At 43.2% G+C, this 22,891-nt stretch overlaps 1 protein-coding gene across 2 annotated transcripts in view; it reads left to right on the plus strand.

Moving 5' to 3' along the window:
• The window catches only part of TMEM245 (transmembrane protein 245), a 135,619-nt gene that overhangs the window by 66,705 nt on the left and 46,023 nt on the right, over nt 1-22,891 (plus strand). For both annotated transcript variants that reach the window (XM_045004623.1, XM_045004622.1), the window contains 2 exons: nt 10,016-10,147; nt 18,429-18,551. In XM_045004623.1, the coding sequence (XP_044860558.1) occupies nt 10,016-10,147; nt 18,429-18,551 (255 nt within the window). The remainder of the gene's footprint in view (nt 1-10,015; nt 10,148-18,428; nt 18,552-22,891) is intronic.

Raw genomic sequence — 22,891 nt, forward strand, 5'->3', positions numbered from 1 at the left:
GCACCTGGCATTGGCCACTGTCGGTAGACAGATACTGGGCTAGATGGACCTTTGGTCTGACTCGGTACGGCCGTTCCTATGTTATGTTCTTAAACCGAGATGAGATTTCTCAAGCACTTCAACCAAAACACACTGTTTTAGGTAAAATATAAAACAGATTAGAGAAATTTTAAGTGATAAGTAGTAGGCATAAAAGTCCCAGATAGTTACATTATGAAAATAAAAAGTAAACATGCATTCTAAATCCTAAACTTTTAGTCTAAGCAAGAGTTGAATCAAACAGTGTTTCTCACTCTGACAGACAATACTAGCAGGTTACAGTTCCTCAATACACAGGCTGGCACTTAATTCCAGCCTGAGATCAAACTTCTCCAGTTCAAAGTATTTGTCTTTCACACCTGCTTCCAGATGTTGAGATGAGGGGGAAGAGAAGCTAAGTGATGATGCCAATGTCTGTTTTTTCTTCCAGCTGCTAGAAAGATCCTTGCTGTGACATTGGGGGAGGGGGTGTCAGGCAGTTCCCATTGGTCAAGCAGTCTCTGTTGTGTACATTGTCTCCTCCGCCTCTGTGATAGTGGGTTGTGTGTTTGATGAGCCATTAATGACTGGCTATTGATGGCTACTCATTTGTTGTAACTGAAAGGCTGGTTGTGGAGGTTCCCAACCTCACAACATATTTCACTAACATATATACACACCTCATAATTTTACATACAATCCAACAGGATATTGGTCAACAAATCAAGACTTACTAAATGATACCTCACAAGACGTACTTTGTACAAAACATATCAATTATGTGACAGTGGTGAATATGGGGGTTGCAAGGTGCTACTTTGAGGTGCAGTGTCACAGTAGGTAAACACAAATCTAATTAGTATCTATTCTTAATTATCTAACAATACAGGCCTACATGTCCAGAATTCTATTACTTAACATGGCTTTGATAATTATCTACAAGGAATGGCCCTGTTTACCATTTCAATACTCCTCTGATACACCTCTACCTCGATATAACACAGTCCTCGGGAGCCAAAACATCTTACCATGTTATAGGTGAAACCGCAGTCTATCGAACTTGCTTTGATCCACCGGAGTGCGCAGACCCCCTCCCCCCTTAACCCTAACTGGCTCGGCATCATAATGCTACTTAAAAAAAATAATCAGTGAGTGGCTTTTAGAAGATATGCATACTGCTCACTTAGAAAGGGAACCAGGAAGGCAAGAAATAAACCAATATGGGTAATAGCAATATTCAAGAGATTTGAGCCAAACGGTAATCCAGTGACGCCAATACACAGGAGCATAAATTACAGCAAGTAATATGTGAGAGGGAAGTAAGGGCCAAAATAGATTTTGAATAACCAAGAGCTAAAGGAGTAAAAATTAAACAAGATAGTCTTTAATCAGATCAGAAATAGAAAGCCTGTGGGAGAATCAGTGGGTTGGCTGGATCACCAGAGGTTAAAAGGAGCAGTTAGTTTGAAAACTATGTCCTTCTATTCCTAAGTGATTTCTTTGCATCACTCTTCAATACAGGTGATGTTAGGGATACCTATTCTATATCTGCTTACCTGGTAAAAAAGGTAAAGCATTATTAGTAACTGAAGTGCCATAAGAAGAGATACAGGAACAAATTCTTGATTCAAAGGGCAGTAAGTCACCAGGCCCACATGGTATACATTCAAGTATTCTGAAGGAGCTTAAGTATAAAATGGTATACAAAAATATGCAATCTTCCATTAAAAACAGCTAGTGCTTCAGAGGATTGGAGGGTAACAAATGTACATATATTTTTAAAGAGACTCTAGGGATGATCCAGATTGTTAAAGAACAGTAAGGCTTGCCTTTATGCCTGGCAGATTGGTTGGAGTGAATTACAGAGTACTAATACCTGGGATCACAATATTGCTCGGAGGCTACCCATTTTGTAATGTATGTTGACTGCGCTTATTGCTTGCAGCAGGGCTCCTTGCATTCTTCTGTTGCACCCCACAAGCTTTCTGTATGCCATCCTCCTCTGCTTCAGGGACTCCTTGCCAGTGCCCCCAATCTCCCTGTCAGGTTTCTGTGGCCCTCTGTTCTTCCCTTTTCCCGTACCAGGATCCCTCATTCTCCACAGTGCCAAGGACTCTCTAACCAGATCAGCCACACCATCACCGGTTCATTCACCTGCACGTCCACCAATGTAATATATGCCATCAATGCCCCTCTGCTATGTACATCGGCCAAACTGGACAGTCTCTACGGAAAAGGATAAATGGACACAAATCAGATATTAGGAATGGCAATATACAAAAACCTGTAGGAGAACACTTTAACCTCCCTGGCCACACCATAGCAGATCTTAAGGTGGCCATCCTGCAGCAAAAAAACTCCTGTCTTATTTTAGTGAAGTCTATAAGGTGCCACAGGATTCTTTGCTGCTTCTACAGAACCAGACTAACACGGCTACCCCTCTGATACTTGACACCATGCAAGGCACTGCATTTAGCCGTATGGAGTGGTGTAGCGAGTCGGTGTGGCTCCCCTCCTGCCCAGCAGAGGGAGCTCCCTCCCAGACGCCCAAGTGGGCTGAGTCATCACGTCCTGTCCCCGCCCCCCGGAAGTCAAGGGGCGGGGCAGGAAGTAGAAAAGGAGAATGCCAGAGCTCAGTCAGGAGCCAGCCACCGCCGCGAGCAGACGTGCCGGCGGGAGCTCCAGACTGGGAACCCTCCAGGACCCAAGGCGGCGATCAGGACTGGCCCCCATTGCCCCGCGCCCGGTACGACGAGGAACCCGCGGAGCTTCCCCGGGATCGGAACCCGGAGCAGCCGCTAGGACTTCCTCCCGCCCGGTACGAGGAGGAGCCGCCGCCGCCGCTTCTGCCCTGCTGTTATCCGGAGGAACCATCGGAGGCAGCCTGGCCGGACTTCCAGCAGGAGTTGCCGGACCTGCCCCCAAGCCCTGGTCCTTCAGACCCCATGCCGATGGACTGGTCCGAACTCACGGCGACCAAGGAGCAGGTACCGGGAGAGGGGGAAATGGAATGTAGCCCGGGGATAGCCGACCCCTGTCAGGCTATAGGCACCGAGGTGCCCATGTCGGTGTGTTGCGGTCAGGACCCCACTGACCAGCGGCAGTACTAGCCGCTAATAGGGCCCCGGGCTGGGACACAGTGGAGTGGGTGGGCCTGTGTCCCCCCTGCCACCCCACTCACGGGTGGCAGTCTCCCCCTCACCCCAGCGCAGACAGAGCTGCCTGCACTAATCTGGGTTGCTGTCATTGCCCAGCTCCTGACACCAGGACCTGAGCCCTAAACTGATTGCTGTTACCCAGCCCCCTGCTCCAGAGGGCCTGGGCTCTTATTGAACTGCTGTTGCCCCGCCCTGACTGAGGGCCTGGGCTTCCACTAATTGACTGGGTGCCTTGTGTTCAGCCCCTGCCTGAGGGTCTGAACCTGTGAACCTTCTATTGAGACTGATTGCTGTTACCCAGCCCCCTGCTCCAGAGGGCCTGGGCTCATGTAAATTGCTGTTGCCCAGCCCCCTGCTCCAGAGGGCCTGGGCTCATATTGAACTGCTGTTACCCAGCCCCCTGCTCCAGAGGGCCTGGGCTCACGTAAATTGCTGTTACCCAGCCCCCTGCTCCAGAGGGCGTAGGCTCATACTGAACTGCTGTTACCCAGCCCCCTGCCCCAGAGGGCCTGGGCTTATATTGAACTGCTGTCACCCAGCCCCCTGCTCCAGAGGGCCTGGGCTCATGTAAATTGCTGTTACCCAGCCCCCTGCTCCAGAGGGCCTGGGCTCATACTGAACTGCTGTCACCCAGCCCCCTGCTCCAGAGGACCTGGGCTTACTGATTTTGTAGTTGCTCAGCTCCTAAGGCAAGGACCTGAGCCCTAAACTGGGTTGCTGTTGCCCAGCCCCCTGCTCCAGAGGGCCTGGGCATATATTGAACTATTGTTATCCAGCCCCCCTGATCCAGAGGGCCTGCCCGTGAGACGGTGCTAACCCTGATTTCTTGCCGTCCCACCAGTTAGAGGGGACAAGGAGCGAGTCGGTGTGGCTCCTCTCCCGCCAGCCGGAGAGTTGAGCCCCGACCAACAGCTTACAAGTGGAAATCCACCAACCTCATGAAGAAACTTGCACAAATACAGACAGATATCATCTTCCTTTCCAAATGCAAACGGATGGACATCATACCTAATGGACTAAAGGTAAAAAATCCACTACTATCTACATACTACACAGACCACAGTGAGAGATTATGCCATACTCTATCGAAGAAACTGAGGAACCACCTGATCAGCATCCTATACAGCAAACAGGAAAACATCAAAAAAGAGCTCTCCAACCTGGAGACTCTCATCAATAACCAAACTTCCATACAAACGGACTTCACTAAAATAAGACAGGAGATCTACATTACTCACTTCACCTCTCTACAAAGGAAAAAGGACTGTAAGCTGTCTAAACTCCTACCTGCCACATGGGGCCACAACCGTGGTACCCCTAACCCACCCAGCAATATCGTCAATCTATCCAACCACACACTCAGCCCAGAAGAACAGTCTGTCCTATCTCGGGGACACTTTCTGCCCTGCCACCCCCACCAATATGATACAGTTCTGCGGTGATCTGGAAGCCTACTTTCGCCGTCTCCGACTCAAAGAATTCTTTCAGGACAACACTGAACAGCGCACGGATACACAGTTACCCTCCCACCAACAGCACAAGAAGAAGAACTCCACATGGACTCCTCCTGAGGGTCAAAATGACAGTCTGGACCTATACATTGAATGCTTCCGCCGACGTGCACAGGCAGAAATTGTGGAAAAACATCGCTTGCCTCACAACCTAAGTCGTGCAGAACGCAATGCCATCCACAGCCTCAGAAACCATCCTGACATTATAATCAAAGAGGCTGATAAAGGAGGTGCTGTTGTCGTCGTCATGAACAGGTCTGACTACCAAAAGGAGGCCGCCAGACAACTCTCCAATACTAAATTTTACAGGCTACTTCCCTCAGATCCCACTGAGGAATACACTAAGAAACTGCACCATCTACTCAGGACACTCCCTACACTAACACCAGAACTAATCAACATACCCTTAGAGCCCCGACCAGGGTTATTCTATCTACTACCCAAGATCCACAAATCCGGAAATCCTGGACGCCCCATCATCTCGGGCATTGGAACTCTCACTGAAGGACTGTCTGGATATGTAGACTCTCTACTCAGACCCTATGCTACCAGCACTCCCAGCTATCTCCGTGACACCACTGATTTCCTGAGGAAACTATAATGCATTGGTGACCTTCCAGAAAACACCATCCTGGCCACCATGGATGTAGAGGCTCTCTACACAAACATCCCACATACTGATGGAATACAAGCTGTCAGGAACAGTATCCCTGATGATGCCACAGCACACCTGGTTGCTGAGCTCTGTGGCTTTATCCTCACACACAACTATTTCAAATTTGCTGACAATATATATCACCAGATCAGTGGCACCGCTATGGGCACCCGTATGGCCCCACAATATGCCAACATTTTTATGGCCGACCTGGAACAACGCTTCCTCAGCTCCCGTCCACTCACGCCCCTTCTCTACCTACGCTACATCGATGACATCTTCATCATCTGGACCCATGGGAAGGAGACTCTGGAAAAATTCCACCACGATTTCAACAGCTTCCACCCCTCCATCAACCTCAGCCTGGAACAATCTACATGGGAGGTCCACTTCCTAGACACCACGGTGCAAATAAGTGATGGTCACATCAACACCACCCTATACCGAAAACCTACCGACCGCTATGCCTACCTTCATGCCTCCAGCTTCCATCCCGGACACACCACAAGATCCATTGTCTACAGCCAAGCACTGAGGTACAACCGTATCTGCTCTAACCCCGCAGACAGAGACCAACACCTAGAAAATCTCCACCAAGCATTCTCAAGACTACAGTACCCACACGAGGAAATAAGGAAACAGATCAACAGAGCCAGACGTGTACCCAGAAGCCTCCTACTGAAAGACAAACCCAAGAAAGAAACCAACAGGACTCCACTGGCCATCACATACAGTCCCCAGCTAAAACCCCTACAACGCATCATCAGGGATCTACAACCCATCCTGGACAATGATCCCACACTTTCACAGGCCTTGGGTGGCAGACCAGTCCTCGCCCACAGACAACCTGCCAACCTGAAGCATATTCTCACCAGCAACTGCACACCGCACCATAGTAACTCTAGCTCAAGAACCAATCCATGCAACAAACCTCGATGCCAACTCTGCCCACATATCTACACCAGCAACACCATCACAGGACCAAACCAGATCAGCCACAACATCACCGGTTCATTCACCTGCACTTCCACCAATGTAATATATGCCATCATATGCCAGCAATGCCTCTCTGCTATGTACATCGGCCAAACTGGACAGTCTCTAAGGAAAAGGATAAATGGACACACATCAGACATTAGGAATGGCAATATACAAAAACCTGTAGGAGAACACTTCAACCTCCCTGGCCACACAATAGCAGATCTTAAGGTGGCCATCCTACAGCAAAAAAACTTTAGGACCAGACTTCGAAGAGAAACTGCTGAGCTCCAGTTCATCTGCAAATTTGACACCATCAGCTCAGGACTAAACAAAGACTGTGAATGGCTTGCCAATTACAGAACCAGTTTCTCCTCCCTTGGTTTTCACACCTCAACTGCTAGAACAGGGCCTCATCCACCCTGATTGATCTAACCTCGTTATCTCTAGCTTGCTTCTTGCTTGCTTATATATACCTGCCCCAGGAAATTTCCACCACTTGCATCCGAAGAAGTGGGTATTCACCCACGAAAGCTCATGCTGCAAAACGTCTGTTAGTCTATAAGGTGCCACAGGATTCTTGACTAAGCATGTCCATTTTAGAGAATTTAGAAAGCTTGACATTTAAACAGATATTGTGATGCTACCTTAACTATAATGTTGCTACTGCATCGCTACACTTCGTGATCTGGAATGGTGAGTGAGCAGGGAGATAGCAACATTTAATTAGTCATGACCAGAGAGGACTTGCAGGAATTTCAGAGACCTAACCAAATTAGACGAAAGAGCAAGAAGATGGCAAACTGATTTTTTAATAAATGTTAAATAATGCACATTATTAAAAAAATTAAACTACTCGTACATCTTCCAGGGCTCTAAATTAACTGTATCAACTCAAGAAAGAGACCCATGTGTAACTGTGAACAGTTCAAGGAAGACCTCTGCTTGGTGTACATCTACAGTCAAAAAGCAAATAAGATATTAGGAAGCTGAAGCTACTGGATTGAAAACATAACAGAAAATATTATTATACCATTATATGAATCAGTGCTGATGCTTCACTTGGAATACTTGTGGTCACTACATATCAGAAAAGGTTGGAGGAAGTTCAGAGAAGGTCAATATAAATGATTGAAAAGATTGCATGAAAACAGATTGAGAAGATTGGGATTGTTCACCTTAAAATGGAGATAAATAAGAGGTGACATGTTAAACAATAAGTGGTATAGAGAAGGTAGGGGGCAGAGGCTCCCTGTCTGTCTCAAACAACAAGAAAACATTCAGTGAAAGGTGGTAAATTCAAAACCGGTAAAAGGAAATACTACTTCACGCATGTAATTAGACTGAACTCATTGTCACAGAATGTTGCTGAGGCCAAGATGACACTAAGTATAGCAGGCTGATTGTCCTACATCTGCCTTATTCAGGGTGCTTGCATCTTCCTCTGAAAGTGCTGGCCACTGTCAGAGACAAGATACTAGATTAGATAGACCTCAGGTGTGACCCAGTAGGACAATTCATAGGTTCCTAACATTACTGTCATGGAGTGTGGGGGAGTCCGGCCCTGCACCCCTCTTCCTGGGACTCACAGTGACTCTCAGCCAGCCAGTAAAACAGAAGGGTTATTGGACAACAGGAACACAGGCTACAGCAGAGCTCGTGGTCAGAGCTGGGAACCTCTCAATCTGGCCCTTCTGGGGGTTCAGGGTGCTTGGATCCCAGCATAGGATTCCCTGAACTCCCACCACCCAGCCCCAAACCGAAACTGACCCAACCCTCTCTACTCGGCTCTCAGCCTTTGTCTAGCTCCCCGGGCAAAGGTGTTGACCTCCCCTCCCCCCTGCCTAGCTCAGGTTACAGGCTGAATACCTGTCCCTCACCTAAAGTCCTCCCCGGCTCTCCCAACCCCCACACACAGCCCCTACTCCATCACAATTACGCAGTTCCGTAACTGGATTAAAATTTCTGTAAGGAGTTCATCTAGCTACTGCTTATAGAACCTGTTTCCTTTGGTCTTAATACCATAAGTATTATGTATATCAAACTGTATACCCTGGAATTGCTAAATTTGTGCACATAAGTATACAAATTGTATAATAGCAGCATTTTCAAATATTTGTATTCGATTTGGGTGTGCAAAATGCAGTATGCTCTATTTGCAATGTGTACAGTTAATTTTTGTGAAGTGATGGTAATTGAAGATCCAGTTCAGTACCATCAAAAGTCTATGGGAAGCACTCAACTGATTTCAGCAGTCATTGGATCAGTCCCTATGTGCCCTAGGACAGTGATTTTTCAAACTGGGGGTCATGACCCAGTACTAGGTTGCGGAATATAAGGGTCATGGCGGCTCTGGTCAGCACCGCCGACTGGGGCATTAAAAGTCTCATCATCTGTGCTGCCCGGCTAAGGCAGGCTAGTCCCTACCTGTTCCAACACCGTGCTGCACCCCGGAACCAGCCAGCAGCAGGTCTGGCTCCTTGGTGGGGGAAGGGGGGGCGTATGGGGCTCCACGCGCTGCCCAAGCACCAGTTCCGCACTCCCATTGGCCAGAAGCTGGCCAATGGGAGCAGTGCCTGTGGGCAAGAGCTATTTGCATGCCTCCGCCTAGGAGATGGACCTGCTGCTGGCCACTTCTGGGGCATGGCATGGTCTGCGGTGCCAGGACAGGTGGAAAGACTGCCTCTGCACCCTGGCTGCGCCACTGACTGGGAGCCGCCGGAGGTAAGCCCATGCCCCAATCCCCTGAGACCCCCTCAAACCCGGAGACCCTTTCTGCACCCCAAACCCCTCATCCTTGGCCCCACCCCAGAGACTGCACCCTTAGCCCAGATCCCTACCCCCCACCCTCTGCCCCAGCCCTGAGCCCCCCTCAAACCCAGAGCCCCCTCCCACACCCCCAAACCCCTCATACCCAGCTCTATTGGGGTGCAGGCATCAACAATTTTCTTCAGCTGGGTCGCCAGGAAAAAAGTTTGAAAACCATTGCCCTAGAATCTATTGCATAACCAAACTAAAGCATGCAAACTTATTGCATGCCCCAGCAAAGGTGGGAGGAATGGTCAATTATTTAAGCTTGCACTTGCATTTTCCACCCATGGTTATATTGGAAAAAATAGTATGCTGCTTGCATGACATTGTGTAGGTATTCATGTGCAAAATAGGAAGCAAGAAAATAGCTAAAATGAATCATACTTAGGCTTTAACAGATAACATCTGGTTGAGATAAGTGGGTGTAGTTCACACTTCTCAAATTATTTGAGGTTGTCCTCTGGAAGATATTACTCTTTTCAGTCAGTTACTTACTTTTTAGATGAAAGCTTAGATTCTGGAGCATAAGAATTGCACTCCAGGGAAAAGGACGGTCTTGCCAAGCTACTGAGAATCAGTCCAGTTAAACCCATTTTTCCCATAGGAGGAACTCAAGTTTAGGAGGAACAATGTAACAGATTATTTAAATTTTCATTATTAAAAAGCATTCTGGGTTAGATTTTCAAGGTACATGTTTAACAACTAATAAGGGGGAACAAATATATAAAAACTTAAATATTTGTGGAAGTGTCTTGTGCAAATGAAAATAGATCTAAGCCACATAGTGGACATACACTCTCTAAATCAAGTCCCAATAGCTTACTTTTTCTATGTAAATTGCTAAGATTTAATTTCTGTCTTAAATCTGTTGCTTTATTTTTCAGAATGTAACGCATTCTGGAAGACACAAAGGACACAAGCTGCAAATAAATCGTCAGAACAGCTGGCTAGGTGACATTCTGGACTGGCAGGATATTGCTTCATTTGTTCATGAGAACATTGAGACATTTCTTTCAGTATGTATCTTTTTATCAATTAAACTATTCATTAATACTTTCTTTATAAACTGATCTGAACATCTAATGTGATTTATCTTGAAGGGTGAAACAGTACTCAAGAATGCATGAAATGTTATAGAGGCAAAAGGAACTATTCCAGTATTATCTGAGGATCTGTTGTCACACCAGTTGTGAATCTTCCCCATCAGCAAAGTGGCAAACATAATGGATTATGATCAGTAAATACTCTCCTCCTCTCAGTATCCATATTAATACAATCTCTTCCACCTTCAGCCTGTCCCCTCCCAATAGATATCATTGTTGCAAGATTACTGTGTGGTCTGCAGGTTAGTTTTAAATGTTTTAGTTTCTGTAAACCTTAATCTTTCCACTCTTTCTTGGAGATAATTAATATGAATCTCTATTTGGCGAGATGTGATTTCACCACCTTTTTCAATAAATTCATACTGCTCCATTTCTATGGCACAGTTCCTTTCTTATCTTTTTTTGATCACTACAGTTTTGTTTGAAGTAAATTTTACCACTTGCCTATCACCGAGGAGAGAGCAAGGATGTTGAATTAAAATGGCCTGTATCTTTGTTTCAAGTTCCTAACAAGGAAATAAATCATGTGTATAGTTACAAAACTAAATATTTTTAGCTTAGTTGAAAAATTCTAATGTGGCAAAAACAGAGTTAAAAAGTTTTTGATAAGATTAACAATTTAATGTTTGACCCAAAGCAACTAATTTTTGTTTAAAAATTCAGTCTATTTAGGTCATAGTTGAAGGAAATATCGATCAAGAAGTTGAGAGGCAGGTTCTTCGGTCTCGTTTTTCCAAATTATTATTCATTGTTTTGAAAGCAGCTTGTTCTTTCTTTGTGAAAGTTCTGTGAAGAATGAAATTAATATTTTACACTGTGTGGTTCCCTGAATTAATGCACTGGTCCTCTCACCTCCTTGAAGAAAAAAAAATATGGCATTGAAACCAGTCCATACTGAAGCAACTGACTTACACTCAAATGGTGCATTAGGTCAGGAATGGTTAACGTACAGAATCTCTACTACAGTGCAGACACTTTTTTTTTTAAGTTTTTGACTTGATCACTATAAAACAACAACAAAAAATCTTTACATTATTGTTTATCTCCGAAAATACTTTCTCTGCTAACCTTCAGCATTTCTTGTGGAGATAATTTAAACTAACACTTCCCCTGAGGCACCTCTTGCCATGGACTGGTAGGTATGTATTTGTCCCTTATATCTTGTGCTTCTAAAGATGTTACAGTTTTGATTCCTGAATATGGAGCAGGATGAAGTAACTCAAGGCAAAGTTACTTCAGTGAACCTTTTCTTCACTTTACAGAAATGATTTGTTTAACCCTTTCCTTAAATTGACTTATGCATGCATGAGGCACATTTATTTGACCTTGCCCTTCATAAATAAAAATGCATGGCACAATTTTCTTTTAAATCCATGTGCAATTTCCCACCTAGCAAGAAAAGTGGAGAAGGAAACACACTTGAAGGTGCTACTCATGTTACTTAATGCATTGCTGGAAGGTGCTTGGATACCATGGTGATGGGGGTAACCTGAATAAAATAGAATGATAATGAATTTAATGAAGAAGAGGATAAATATTTTCAAGGGCTGAAACCTAAAAATACGTTTTTTAGAAAACAGCCACACAGTTTCCAGCTACATCAATTTATTTTCTTTTTAGTTTTGGTTTTGCAGTAGGAAAAAGAAAACCCCACAATTGACTTGCTTTCCTGTTTGTAGCCATGGACTCACAATTTATCCTGTTATAGGAAACACCTGTCCCTTCTCTCCACACTCATGTCCTTTATGATGTAAATTAGACTGAGCATAGTGTGATGCTGTAAATTTTAAATGTGTCCTTTCTGGGCAGCATTCCCTTGCTGGCTCCTGTGTACATGACCCCTTGCATAAATATTATTCACTCTGATGTTGCAAATTAAAATAGATGAAAATGTGATTGTGTGCCACTAGAGCATTGATACTTGGACATAATAAACATTTTTGTTTCTTAATGCCAGTATTGCTGAGGTAAGGATGTTGATTTAACCTAGTATGCAGTAGTACTTTTGAGATATTAAAGTTTTTGAGGCAGGTAATGGAAGCCTTTTATTTAGCTGGTGATTAATTATTCAGTAGCAGAAGAGTTATGATAGGGAAGCTAGGAACTCGCTAGCAGACTAAATTAATTGCCAAGGAGCAGCAGCTGTAATTTAAACTTTTTCTTCTTTGAGATTCTCTGCATTTTCAAACTTTTAGGCTGCAGCCCAGCTTTGAAAACTTACGGTAAGCCAGCACTAACCTGGTACTCTTAAGCGTGCAGTAGGGCACTAATGCTAAAAGTAACAGTAAATTCCTAAACAACAAACCTATAATTCTTCTTATAATTCAAACCATTTTAAGAAGAAAAAAAACCAACAGATTTCTATGGGTATGTCTACGCTGCAGTTAGACACCCACAGCTGGCCAGGGCTGTTTAATTACAGTGTAGATGGACTCTCACAGGATACTAGCTTCCAAGCTCCAGCCCGAGTCCCAGGTGTGTTCACCACAATTAATCAGCCCTGAGCCCAAACCCCATAAGCCCAAGTCAGCTGGCATGGGCCAGCCACAGGTTTTTAATTGCAATGTAGACGTACCCTAAAAGGTCCCAAAGCTCTGCAGGTAAGACTGGGCACATCCTAAAGGTGTGAATGTGCAGATGCTATGTTGTCAAACTCTATTTAGTAGTAAGTAAACTTTCTTTCTCACCCATTGGAGTCTTAATGAGTATTCATCCTCTTTGGTAAGAGAAGGGACAATAGCCCTAAAAGCAGAAAAGACAGTTATAGGGTATGTAAATGATTTAGGAGCATTAGTTGTAGCTCATTCTGTTACTTGCTGAGAAGACTACCATAATAGGCCCCAAAATGTACAATTCAGAGGAAGAGAGATACTATAATTGGAAGTTGAGTATGCCTCTTTATTTATAATGCACATTGGTATAACATCAACTTGTTAGCTAAATGGCAGTAAAATACTAAATGTAGCTCTAAAGGACTAGTATACTTCTTGAAATTTCATATGCTTGGCTTAAAAATTTGACCTTTATAGGCGTTTATTACATTTTAAATATAGAACGCTGTTAAATATTGAACAAAGAAGGTTCTTTTTTTAAAGAGAGAACTTGCTACTTTAATCTATATTACCAAAATGTTTAAGATAAAAGATAAAATTTACAAAATGGCCAAAGCCTCATTTTTCAAAAGCAGCTTAAGTGCTTTAGAGCCTGAGTTTCCATTGTGTTTCAACCTTGAGCTGTACCCTGTATTCAGAAGCAGAAGTAGGAGCACAGACCCATTTTCCAGTGATCCATTTGTTGTAAGGTAAGTAAAAATCGCTGTCTGTAGTCCTACCTCCTCCCACCATTGATATGGACAGGGAGAAGGGAGAGGTTCTGATTCCTGCCTCAGATTCTGTACCTGATTTCTTTAAGACAGTTTGTCAGACAAATGGTCTCTGCTTATGAAATATATAGCCAGATAGTTAAGATTCAACCTCTGAAAAAGGAAAATCCTCAATTCTTTGTCTGAATTATTCAGAAAGAAGAGACACTCCTGGTCTGCTTCTTTTATTTAATTTTTTTTAAATTCATGCTGGGATCCTTGAGAGTAAAATGGCCCTTCCTAAACCTATGAATAAACACTTGCAGCTTTCCAGGTGACATGTGAGACCTGGCTCATATCTCCTTAGATTCGATCCTGTGGCTGCTTTCACAAAGTCATCCATCATTACACTAGCAGTTAATATTTTTGAAGAAGATACTCTGGTCAGGAAGACAGAGGGCACTCTCCATTAAAACTTTCAGTAAGCCACACCTATTTTGGTTTCTTTAGCTATGTTTTTTGCAGTTCAAGGACCTGAGTGGTATATATATTCCAACTTGAGTTGGGCTGTACAATCCAATTCTAATTGTCCAAAGGACACCTCAAGTTGTTAAATATCCTGGTGTCTGTTGTGGCCCTGAAAACTGTTGCTAAGGAATTGACCAGTTTTACAGTTTGTACATGGTAAAGTGACTTTTCTGTGAGTTAATGTTTATCTCTTTTTAAGGGATGTCACCTTTTGAGAGGTAAGCTAGATACCAGCCCTTCAGCATAACTTTGAAGTTTGAGAATGAGGAAAACAGTCCCTCTCCCAGCATAATTATCAAAGGACCTGATGCTGGAAGATTGTCTGTGCTTTTCTCAAAATTTAAATAGAGCAATTGAGATATGAAAGTAATCCAAGTCTCACTGTCAAAACCCTTGGGTTAGCAGTCCAGACCTTGCAGAATAGGGAAGTCTTAATTCTACTGGTGTCAGCTGGCTTTCCTAAAGGAAGAAGTCTTATTTAGTCCTGCAGAATTGAACTATTATCACCCAAGACAAATGGTCACTATAGTAGCACAGGTTTATTTGGTAGACTTACTGTCCCCAACTTTTGCCAGGGCAGTTTTACATTTTCCTTCTACATTTTTATTTCATTTACAGCATAATATATCTATACCCAATATTTTTCACAAAGTCCAACTCTTGGTTTCTACTATAAACCTCTTTTTGCCATTATTTCTAAATTTAGAGTGTGAGGTAAAATAGCTTGGGGGAGAGGGTTGAATTCCTATTAAATAACTCTAATTAAATAACTCTAACTCTAATTTTGGGAGTTTATTAATTGACTATGAATATACAAAGTGGATTCTGACTTGGTGTACTAGTCCCTGCCTGGGGAAGAAATTATTCATGCATAGCAATTCTCTTTAAGTTAATAGCATGCATTGTTTAAGCTTTTATATAGGGTTTTGTGCCATGGTCATCACTATGGTATGTGACAGCCTTCCAGTAGTGCATAAAATGTGACTAATACCTACCACATGTTTGTACTCTCTCTCTTCCCAGTGGAGTAATTTGTTTTGGAATTTTTTATATAATATATTTAGCAACCTGTTGCAGTATGTTAGAGAAGGCAAGATCAAAGAAATGTGCTTTGCAGTTAGAGCAGAAGGTGGTGAGGTTTGTGATGGTTCATGTGGGAGTTAATGCCATGATCTTGGGCTGGTCTTAGAAAGCACTCTGTTCTTCTGCACAGACAAGTTTTATGCTTATTGTAGAAAGTTCTCTTGTGACAGAATGAAGCTGTCAACCATGGTCTTCATCTTGATACCCTGGGCCCAAGCCGTTGAACACCTTACAGATAAGAACTGAGACCTTGAACTTAATTTGATACTCTCTGGGAAGTCAGTGTAGGAAGCAGAAGACAGGATGTATTCACAATAGCCAGTGTTGGTGAAGTGACATTCTGCAACAGTCTGTGTAACAGTTAGCTTGTTCTGAAGGCTTCATGCCCAGGTATATTAAAGTGTTATATTAAAGTAATGCACATTGGAAAAAATAACTCCAACTATACATACAATATGATGGGGGCTAATTTAGCTAAAACGAATCAGGAAAAAGATCTTGGAGTCATCGTGGATAGTTCTCTGAAGATGTCCACGCAGTGCAGAGGCGGTCAAAAAAGCAAACAGGATGTTAGGAATCATTAAAAAGGGGATAGAGAATAAAGAGGAGAATATATTATTGCCCTTATATAAATCGATGGTACGCCTACATCTCGAATACTGCGTACAGATGTGGTCGCCTCATCTCAAAAAAGATATACTGGCACTAGAAAAGGTTCAGAAAAGGGCAACTAAAATGATTAGAGGTTTGGAATGGGTCTCCTATGAAGAGAGATTAAAGAGGCTAGGACTTTTCAGCTTGGAAAAGAGGAGACTAAGGGGGAATATGATAGAGGTATATAAAATCATGAGCGATGTGGAGAAAGTAGATAAGGAAAAGTTATATACTTATTCCCATAATACAAGAACTAGGGGTCACCAGATGAAATTAATGGACAGCAGGTTTAAAACAAATAAAAGGAAGTTCTTCTTCACACAGCACACAGTCAACTTGTGGAACTCCTTGCCTGAGGAGGTTGTGAAGGCTAGGACTATAACAGCGTTTAAAAGAGAACTATCAGAGGGGTAGCCGTGTTAGTCTGGATCTGTAAAAGCAACAAAGAATCCTGTGGCACCTTATAGACTAACAGACGTTTTGCAGCATGAGCTTTCGTGGGTGAATACCCACTTCTTCAGATGCAAGAGAACTGGATAAATTCATGGAGGTTAAGTCCATTAATGGCTATTAGCCAGGATGGGTAAGGAATGGTGTCCCTAGACTGTGTTTGTTTGTCAGAGGTTGGAGATGGATGGCAGGAGAGAGATCACTTGATCATTACCTGTTAGGTTCACTCCCTCTGGGACACCTGTCATTGGCCACTGTTGGTAGACAGGATACTGGGCTAGATGGACCTTTTGGTCTGACCCAGTACGGCCGTTCTTATGTTGTAGTCCAGTCAAGAGTTGACGAAGTTGTGAATAACTTCTTGTACTGTGTATAAGTATGGAGACTCAGACCAATTGTGTAGCTAAATTTTTCATTTTATGACTAATCAATAGACTAGGTGAGTGAAAATTATTAATGCTGAAACCCCTAAACACATTTTCTAGTAACTATTACTTTTGTTTTAAAATCTGTTTTTCAACCCTATTAGTTCCTTTCCTCACCTGACTTGTAATTTCATCATGCACTGCAAAGAGTTTGATGCAATTTTGGATCAGAATGTGAATGTCTTCAATAGTATCACAGCCACTACTCTGCACTTCTTGACCTTTTCATTTTACACCAGTGTCCTCCTTTGCTTATCTCGCTTCCTCTAATTTCCAGAATCTGACCTCATTGCAGGCAAGGCAAAAGAAGCCATTGTCCAACAGCCAAAGACAACCAAAAAATTTCTATTTAATACAAGATATTTAATTTTCTGTTTTGCTAGACAAGTTGCTGGTGTCCACTTAAAAAAAAAAAAAATACCCTGATTGCATTGATGGACTAATGCCTCTGACCTAAATAAAAATGGACCTCCCACCTAAATTTCCTATTACCAAATCCAGGTTAACTGGGTGCTTTTCTTGACTTAGCCTGCTACTTTGTTGAATGGCTTCTGTGTTTTAACATTCTTTACTCTGACATTCTATTTACCTCTGAGTGTTGAAGTAATCCTTCAGTATAAACTCACTTGCACCTTTACTATGGTAAACTCAGTCTGCTTTCTTTAGCCTTTGTGGCATATCCTGCATCTCTCACTATCTCAGCACTGCTCATTCTTGCATTTGAAAGTTCTTACCTTGATTACTGCAATTCCTTTTTTAGGACCTCCTTATCTAAAATGTGAGTATTAGTGTTTCCATACCCTGTGCGTGCGCACGCATGCACACTCTATACATCATTGTATCCTTACCAACTTCAGTGTCAACTGAAAAATTTCTGTCCTTATCTTCAAAATTCCTACCTTTGTCGCAGTTCTTACTACTACCTAAGTTTATTTTCGCTCAGTTTTACCTTCTGTGCTATCCTTTTTTGGACTTCTCTGCCACTGAGCAAGCTAATTGGAACAACCTGTTTATACTAAGTCTATCACTTTATTTTTTTTTTTAAACCATCTCAAAACCAATCTATCCTATGCTACCTGCAACTAGTAAGCAGTCAGCCATTTATCCCAAAATAGCACTTACTGATTTTATGTTATGGACTGTAGTTTACTGTCCACACCTAATCTAACTTATTAATGTACCTTTACATAAAATCATTACTTCTGTATTGAGTTAATTGAATGAAAAAGTTAGAAAATTAAATAGCCCCAGTTAATATGGAACTTATTTTTAACTCTGTGTTGAAGAAAATTACAGTATTTGATTTGAATTTAGCTTTGTAATGTTACTGCAGCATGTTTTCTGACTTAACTGCCATACCTACTTTTGAGGAAAGGATGAGATTTTTTTTTCTTTCCACAAAGTTCACTGATTGTAATAAAACTAGCAGCAATAAACAGTAAATAACACTGCCTTCCTAGTAAGAATTGATGTCTTCACACAGTCTTTTGTATCAAAATTATGCTATTTTATTAGAGTTGTCAAAAAAATCCATTATAACATTTTTGATGGAAAATAGCTTTTTGGCAAAAGGGATGTTTTTATGAAAAAAATTGTTTTAAATGAAAAATCTTAGATTTTTGTCAAAACTAAAAACTGTCTTGTTTAAAACAGAATTATTCTTTGCAGGTTTGTTGCAGGGAGAAATCTTCTCTGACCACATCTATATTTTAGATAATTTTAATCAAAGTAGTGACTTTCTTTTCCTTTCCAGATTCTGGAGTCCTTGTGGATAGTGATGAGTCGTAATGTGAGCCTACTCTTCACCACAGTAACAACATTAGTGACAATCCTCTTCTATAGTGGGACAGCCCTTCTCAATTTTGTGCTCTCACTGGTAAGTAGCATGCACTGGACAGTTAATACTATTCATTTTACTTCCCTCTAAGTTGATATAAACAAGGAGCTTTCACCAAGGATTTTAGGGATATCAATTCATCTTCCACAGAATGAAGGATTTAAAGGAACACATTAAATATTAGTGAATTCTTGTTAACAAATCAGACTGGATTTTTTCTAAGTGCTTTTCTTTTGAATATGTGCATATGTGGATAGATGTGTGGTATGGTGTGATACAGCATAAAGGTTTTATCAACATGAGTTTTTGGGATAACGATTTTGCCCATTCATAAATAATGCAGGTCATCCTATACTCACAATGATAAATGCCTACATCCTCCACTGCAGCTATAATATACTCAACCTGAGGAAGGATGGAGATAGAGTGGTATAGAGTGGGGCCAGTTCAGTCCTTGGCACTACTTAAAATAACTTGGAAGCTACTGACAATTACACTGAAGGGGCCATTATAGAAACTGGATAATGGTAGGGTGTAGGGATGTCCTTATCAATCTCTCTCATAGAAGTACCCCCTGCTAGGGAGTCAGAAGGGAAAAGTTTAATTTTACTTGTACAGGGGTGTATCAGGGAGCTGATTAATCCAGCTTTCCAGATGCTTTGTGCCAGCAGAGTGGTGCAAAGCAGTTAGAAGGATCCAAAATCTTTCATTTCAAATCATTATATATTCTGCATATGCCACGTATATTTAAAATATTTTAGAGTTTTCAGAGTTTCAGAAACTTTCACTGGAACTATTATTTGTGTCCTGCTGCCTATAAAGCTGTGTATCTTCATTAACAAGAGTCCAACTACTGTACAAGGTTTATAGCAAAAGGAATATTAAAAGTCCTTTAAGTATGATCTAAAATAGCTTTTAAAATTCATAAAAATGCCATGACTTCTAAATCTGTTACTTTGGGACCTTTTAGGCCAGGGGTGGACAAACGTTTTGTCCTGAGGGACACATCTGGGTGGGGAAATTGCATGCAGGGTCATGAATGTAGGGCAGGGGGATGGGGCACAGGAGGGGTGCAGAGTGTATGAGGGGCATCAGGGCAGGGGGTTGGGGTGCAGGAGGGGTGTGGGATGTACAAGGGGGCTCAGGGCAGGGAGTTTGGGGTGCAGTAGGGGGTTGGGGTGCAGGAGAGGGGCAGGGTGCAGAAGGGGGCTCAGGGGAGGTGGTTGGGGTGTGGGGTGCAGGAGGGGTTCGCGGTGCAGGCTCAGGCCTGGCACCACTTACCTGGAGCAGCTCTGGGGTGGTAGTGGTGCGCAGCAGGGCTAAGACAGGCTCCCTACCTGCCCTGGCCCTGCACCGCGCCGCTCCTGGAAGCAGCTGGCACCATGTCCCTGCGGCCTCTCGGGGGGGGCAGGGGGAGGCAGAGGGCTCTGCATGCTGCCCTCCCCTGCAGATACTTCCTCCGAGGCTCCCATTGGCTGTAGTTCCCCGTTCCTGGCCAATGGGAACTGCAGGGGGTGGTGCCTGGAGGTGAGGGCAGTGCACGGACCCCTCTTCCTCCCATCCCCCAGGGGCTGCAGGGATGTGGTGCTAGCCGCTTCCAGCAGCGGCGCGGGGCCCGCAGCGCCACAGGGATGCCAATCCCACGGGCCAGATCCAAAGCCCAGATGGACCGGATCTGGCCCGCAGGCTGTAGTTTGCCCACCCCTGTTCTATGCTTAGAAACAGTTCTTGTTCTTCTCTTCTCTCCCACCCTCCCCACCCAGTTGGGAAATAGGGGAAACTGCCAATCTCATTTTATAAAGCTCCTATTTCTAGACCTGCAGAATCCTGAAAGGTTAGACCTTTAATCCTATCACTGGTTTATATTTTCATATTGCCTATCCTGAACTTGGAGCCAGAATAGTTTGCGGGTAGAGGAGTGGGAATTCTACCATTTGGGGGAAAAGGAAGAAACACTTATCTGACTCTTTTTCTTTAATAATAATAAAAATAATAATAAATTTTAAAAAAACACATATGTTAGAAGATGATTAGGGAGTTAGAATACGTCCCAGATTGGAATGGTGGACAGAGTATAGGTTTGGCAATGAAAAGTTAATGCTAGATATAATTTAACATTAATATCAAGATCTATGCAAAGTACTTCCTTAGAAAGGAAAAAATCAAATGCTCAGCTGCAAAATGGGGAATAACTGGCTACGTGGTAGTACTGCCTCATATATAAGACACAGGAGATAGCTGTCCTGCTTTATTCAGCTCTGGTGAGGCCTACAGATAAAAGGGTTAGAAAATCCGTCCTATGAAGAAAGGTTAACAAAACTGGGTTCAGTCTTTTCTCAAGGAGACTTTATAAGTCTTCAGATAGATTAAGGGCTGTTATCAAGAGCTCTGTGACCAATTGTTCTCCGTGTCCAGTGAAGATAGGACAAAAAGTAATGAGCTTAATCTCTGTAGCAAGAGAGATCTACGTTACGTATTAGGAAAAACTTTCTAACTTTAAGGGTAGTTATGTAACAGATTAGATTTCTAAGGGAGTTTGTGGAATCCCCATCACTGGAGGTTAAGAAATGGTTAGACAAATACCTGTCATGGATGGTCTAGATCAGTGGTCACCAACTAGCAGGTGGGGATCGACTGGTGGATCGTGGAGCCTCTGACAGTCGACTGCCATCTCAGTCTAGGGTGCCAACCCTTCTGCAGCCATGCCTGCCTGTCCTGGCTCCACGTCGCTCCCGAAAGCAGCCAGCATGTTCCTGCAGCCCCTCAGGGGAGGGATCGGGGGGGTCTATGTACGCTGCCCTTGCCTGCAGGCACCGCCCCCCCAGCTCCCATTGGCCGAGAATGGGGAATTGCAGCCAATGGGAGCCGCAGGGGTGGTGCCTGCAATGCCTGGCCGGAGTCAGAACCCTTCCTGCACTCCAACCCCCTGCCCCAGCCCAGCACCCCCTCCTGCACCCAAACCCCCTCCCAGAGCCCGCACCCCTGCCCCAGCCCTCTCCCAGAGCCAGCACCCTGAACCCCCTCGTGCACCCCAACTCCCTTCCATAGCCCACACCCTGAACCTTCTCCTACACCCCAACCCCCTGCCCCAGGCTCAGCCTGGAGCCCCTCCCACACTCTGAACCCCTTGGCCCTAGCCCAGAGCCTGCAAACCCTCCTGCACCCCAATCACCTGTCTGAGCCTGGGTGAGGATTGGGGAAAGCAAGAGATGGAGTGGGTGGGGCCTTGGAGAAGGGCGGGGCAAGGGTGTATGGGTTTGTGAGATTACTGTTGTTTGTTTCTACATTTTCTTTGAGGTAGATCTTGGGTTGTACTTTAAATTCAAAAAGTGATCTTGTGCTTAAAAAGGTTGGAGACCACTGGTTTAAATATACTTGGTCCTGCCTCAGATTCCAGGGGCTAGACTTGGTGACATCTGGAGATCCCTTCCAGCCATACAGTCTGACTCTATTATATTACCTCCACGTATGTGGATAGTGTGATGTGAAAAGGTTTTATTGGTATGAGTTTAGGAAGCCCAATTTACTTACATAAGCATGTTTTATGTAGGACATTTTTAAATGAGTATCTCTAACAACTTTTATATGCATAGATTGTAATCTTTCAGAATCCTTTTAACCTTGTTGAAAAACTTGATCTGACTGTGTGTCCACTTATTTTGCTTACTGTTCTTTCTAAAATCTAGTGTTGTCAGTTTTTCCAAAGTACATCTCCAAACAAAGGCATTGTTCTAAGTAGGGTAAAGTTATTGTAGGGAATTGTAAGCAAAACTGCTGAATACACAATTCTGTTTTATATTGCATTCATTAAGGAAGTATTTTCAATAAATTAGTTTTATTTACCAAAATGATTTTTTCATTACAATATGCTTTTTAGACTTGTCTTTATTAACACTAATGCACATACTAAAATAGTGGTCTGATACATACTTTTAAAAAGCTCTTGTTTTTAGTGAAAGGTATTGCTTTGTTTTGTTTGGAGGGTGGGGGTGCTTAGCTTTTTAAAGGTTCTTTTGATTCTAAATCTGATAGCCACAGCTGTGTGGAGTTACTAATGTTAGAGGTGATTTCTTTCTTTCCATTGCAGCTGTGGGTTGACAGCTGCTACTTTTTAAATAACTTAATGGCCGGAATAGAGCCAGAGACTTGTGATCACCTAGATCTCAGACACTGAGTGAGCTTGTGTCAAGGACTCTGGCCTGAGTGGGTTTTTTTAATCTAAACAAACACTGACCTTGGAAGCATGATTGAAATCCTGGTGGTGTTTTTGTTGTGTATTTTTCAAAATATCTGTTTTGAATAATTGGGAGAAAATAGAGGCCTACTGCCAGATTAACTTCAGCAGTTAATGGAGACAGTGAGAAGAGGAGAACAAGATC

This window comes from Mauremys mutica, chromosome 2 (assembly GCF_020497125.1).
Source record: "Mauremys mutica isolate MM-2020 ecotype Southern chromosome 2, ASM2049712v1, whole genome shotgun sequence".
Taxonomy (NCBI): domain Eukaryota; kingdom Metazoa; phylum Chordata; order Testudines; family Geoemydidae; genus Mauremys; species Mauremys mutica.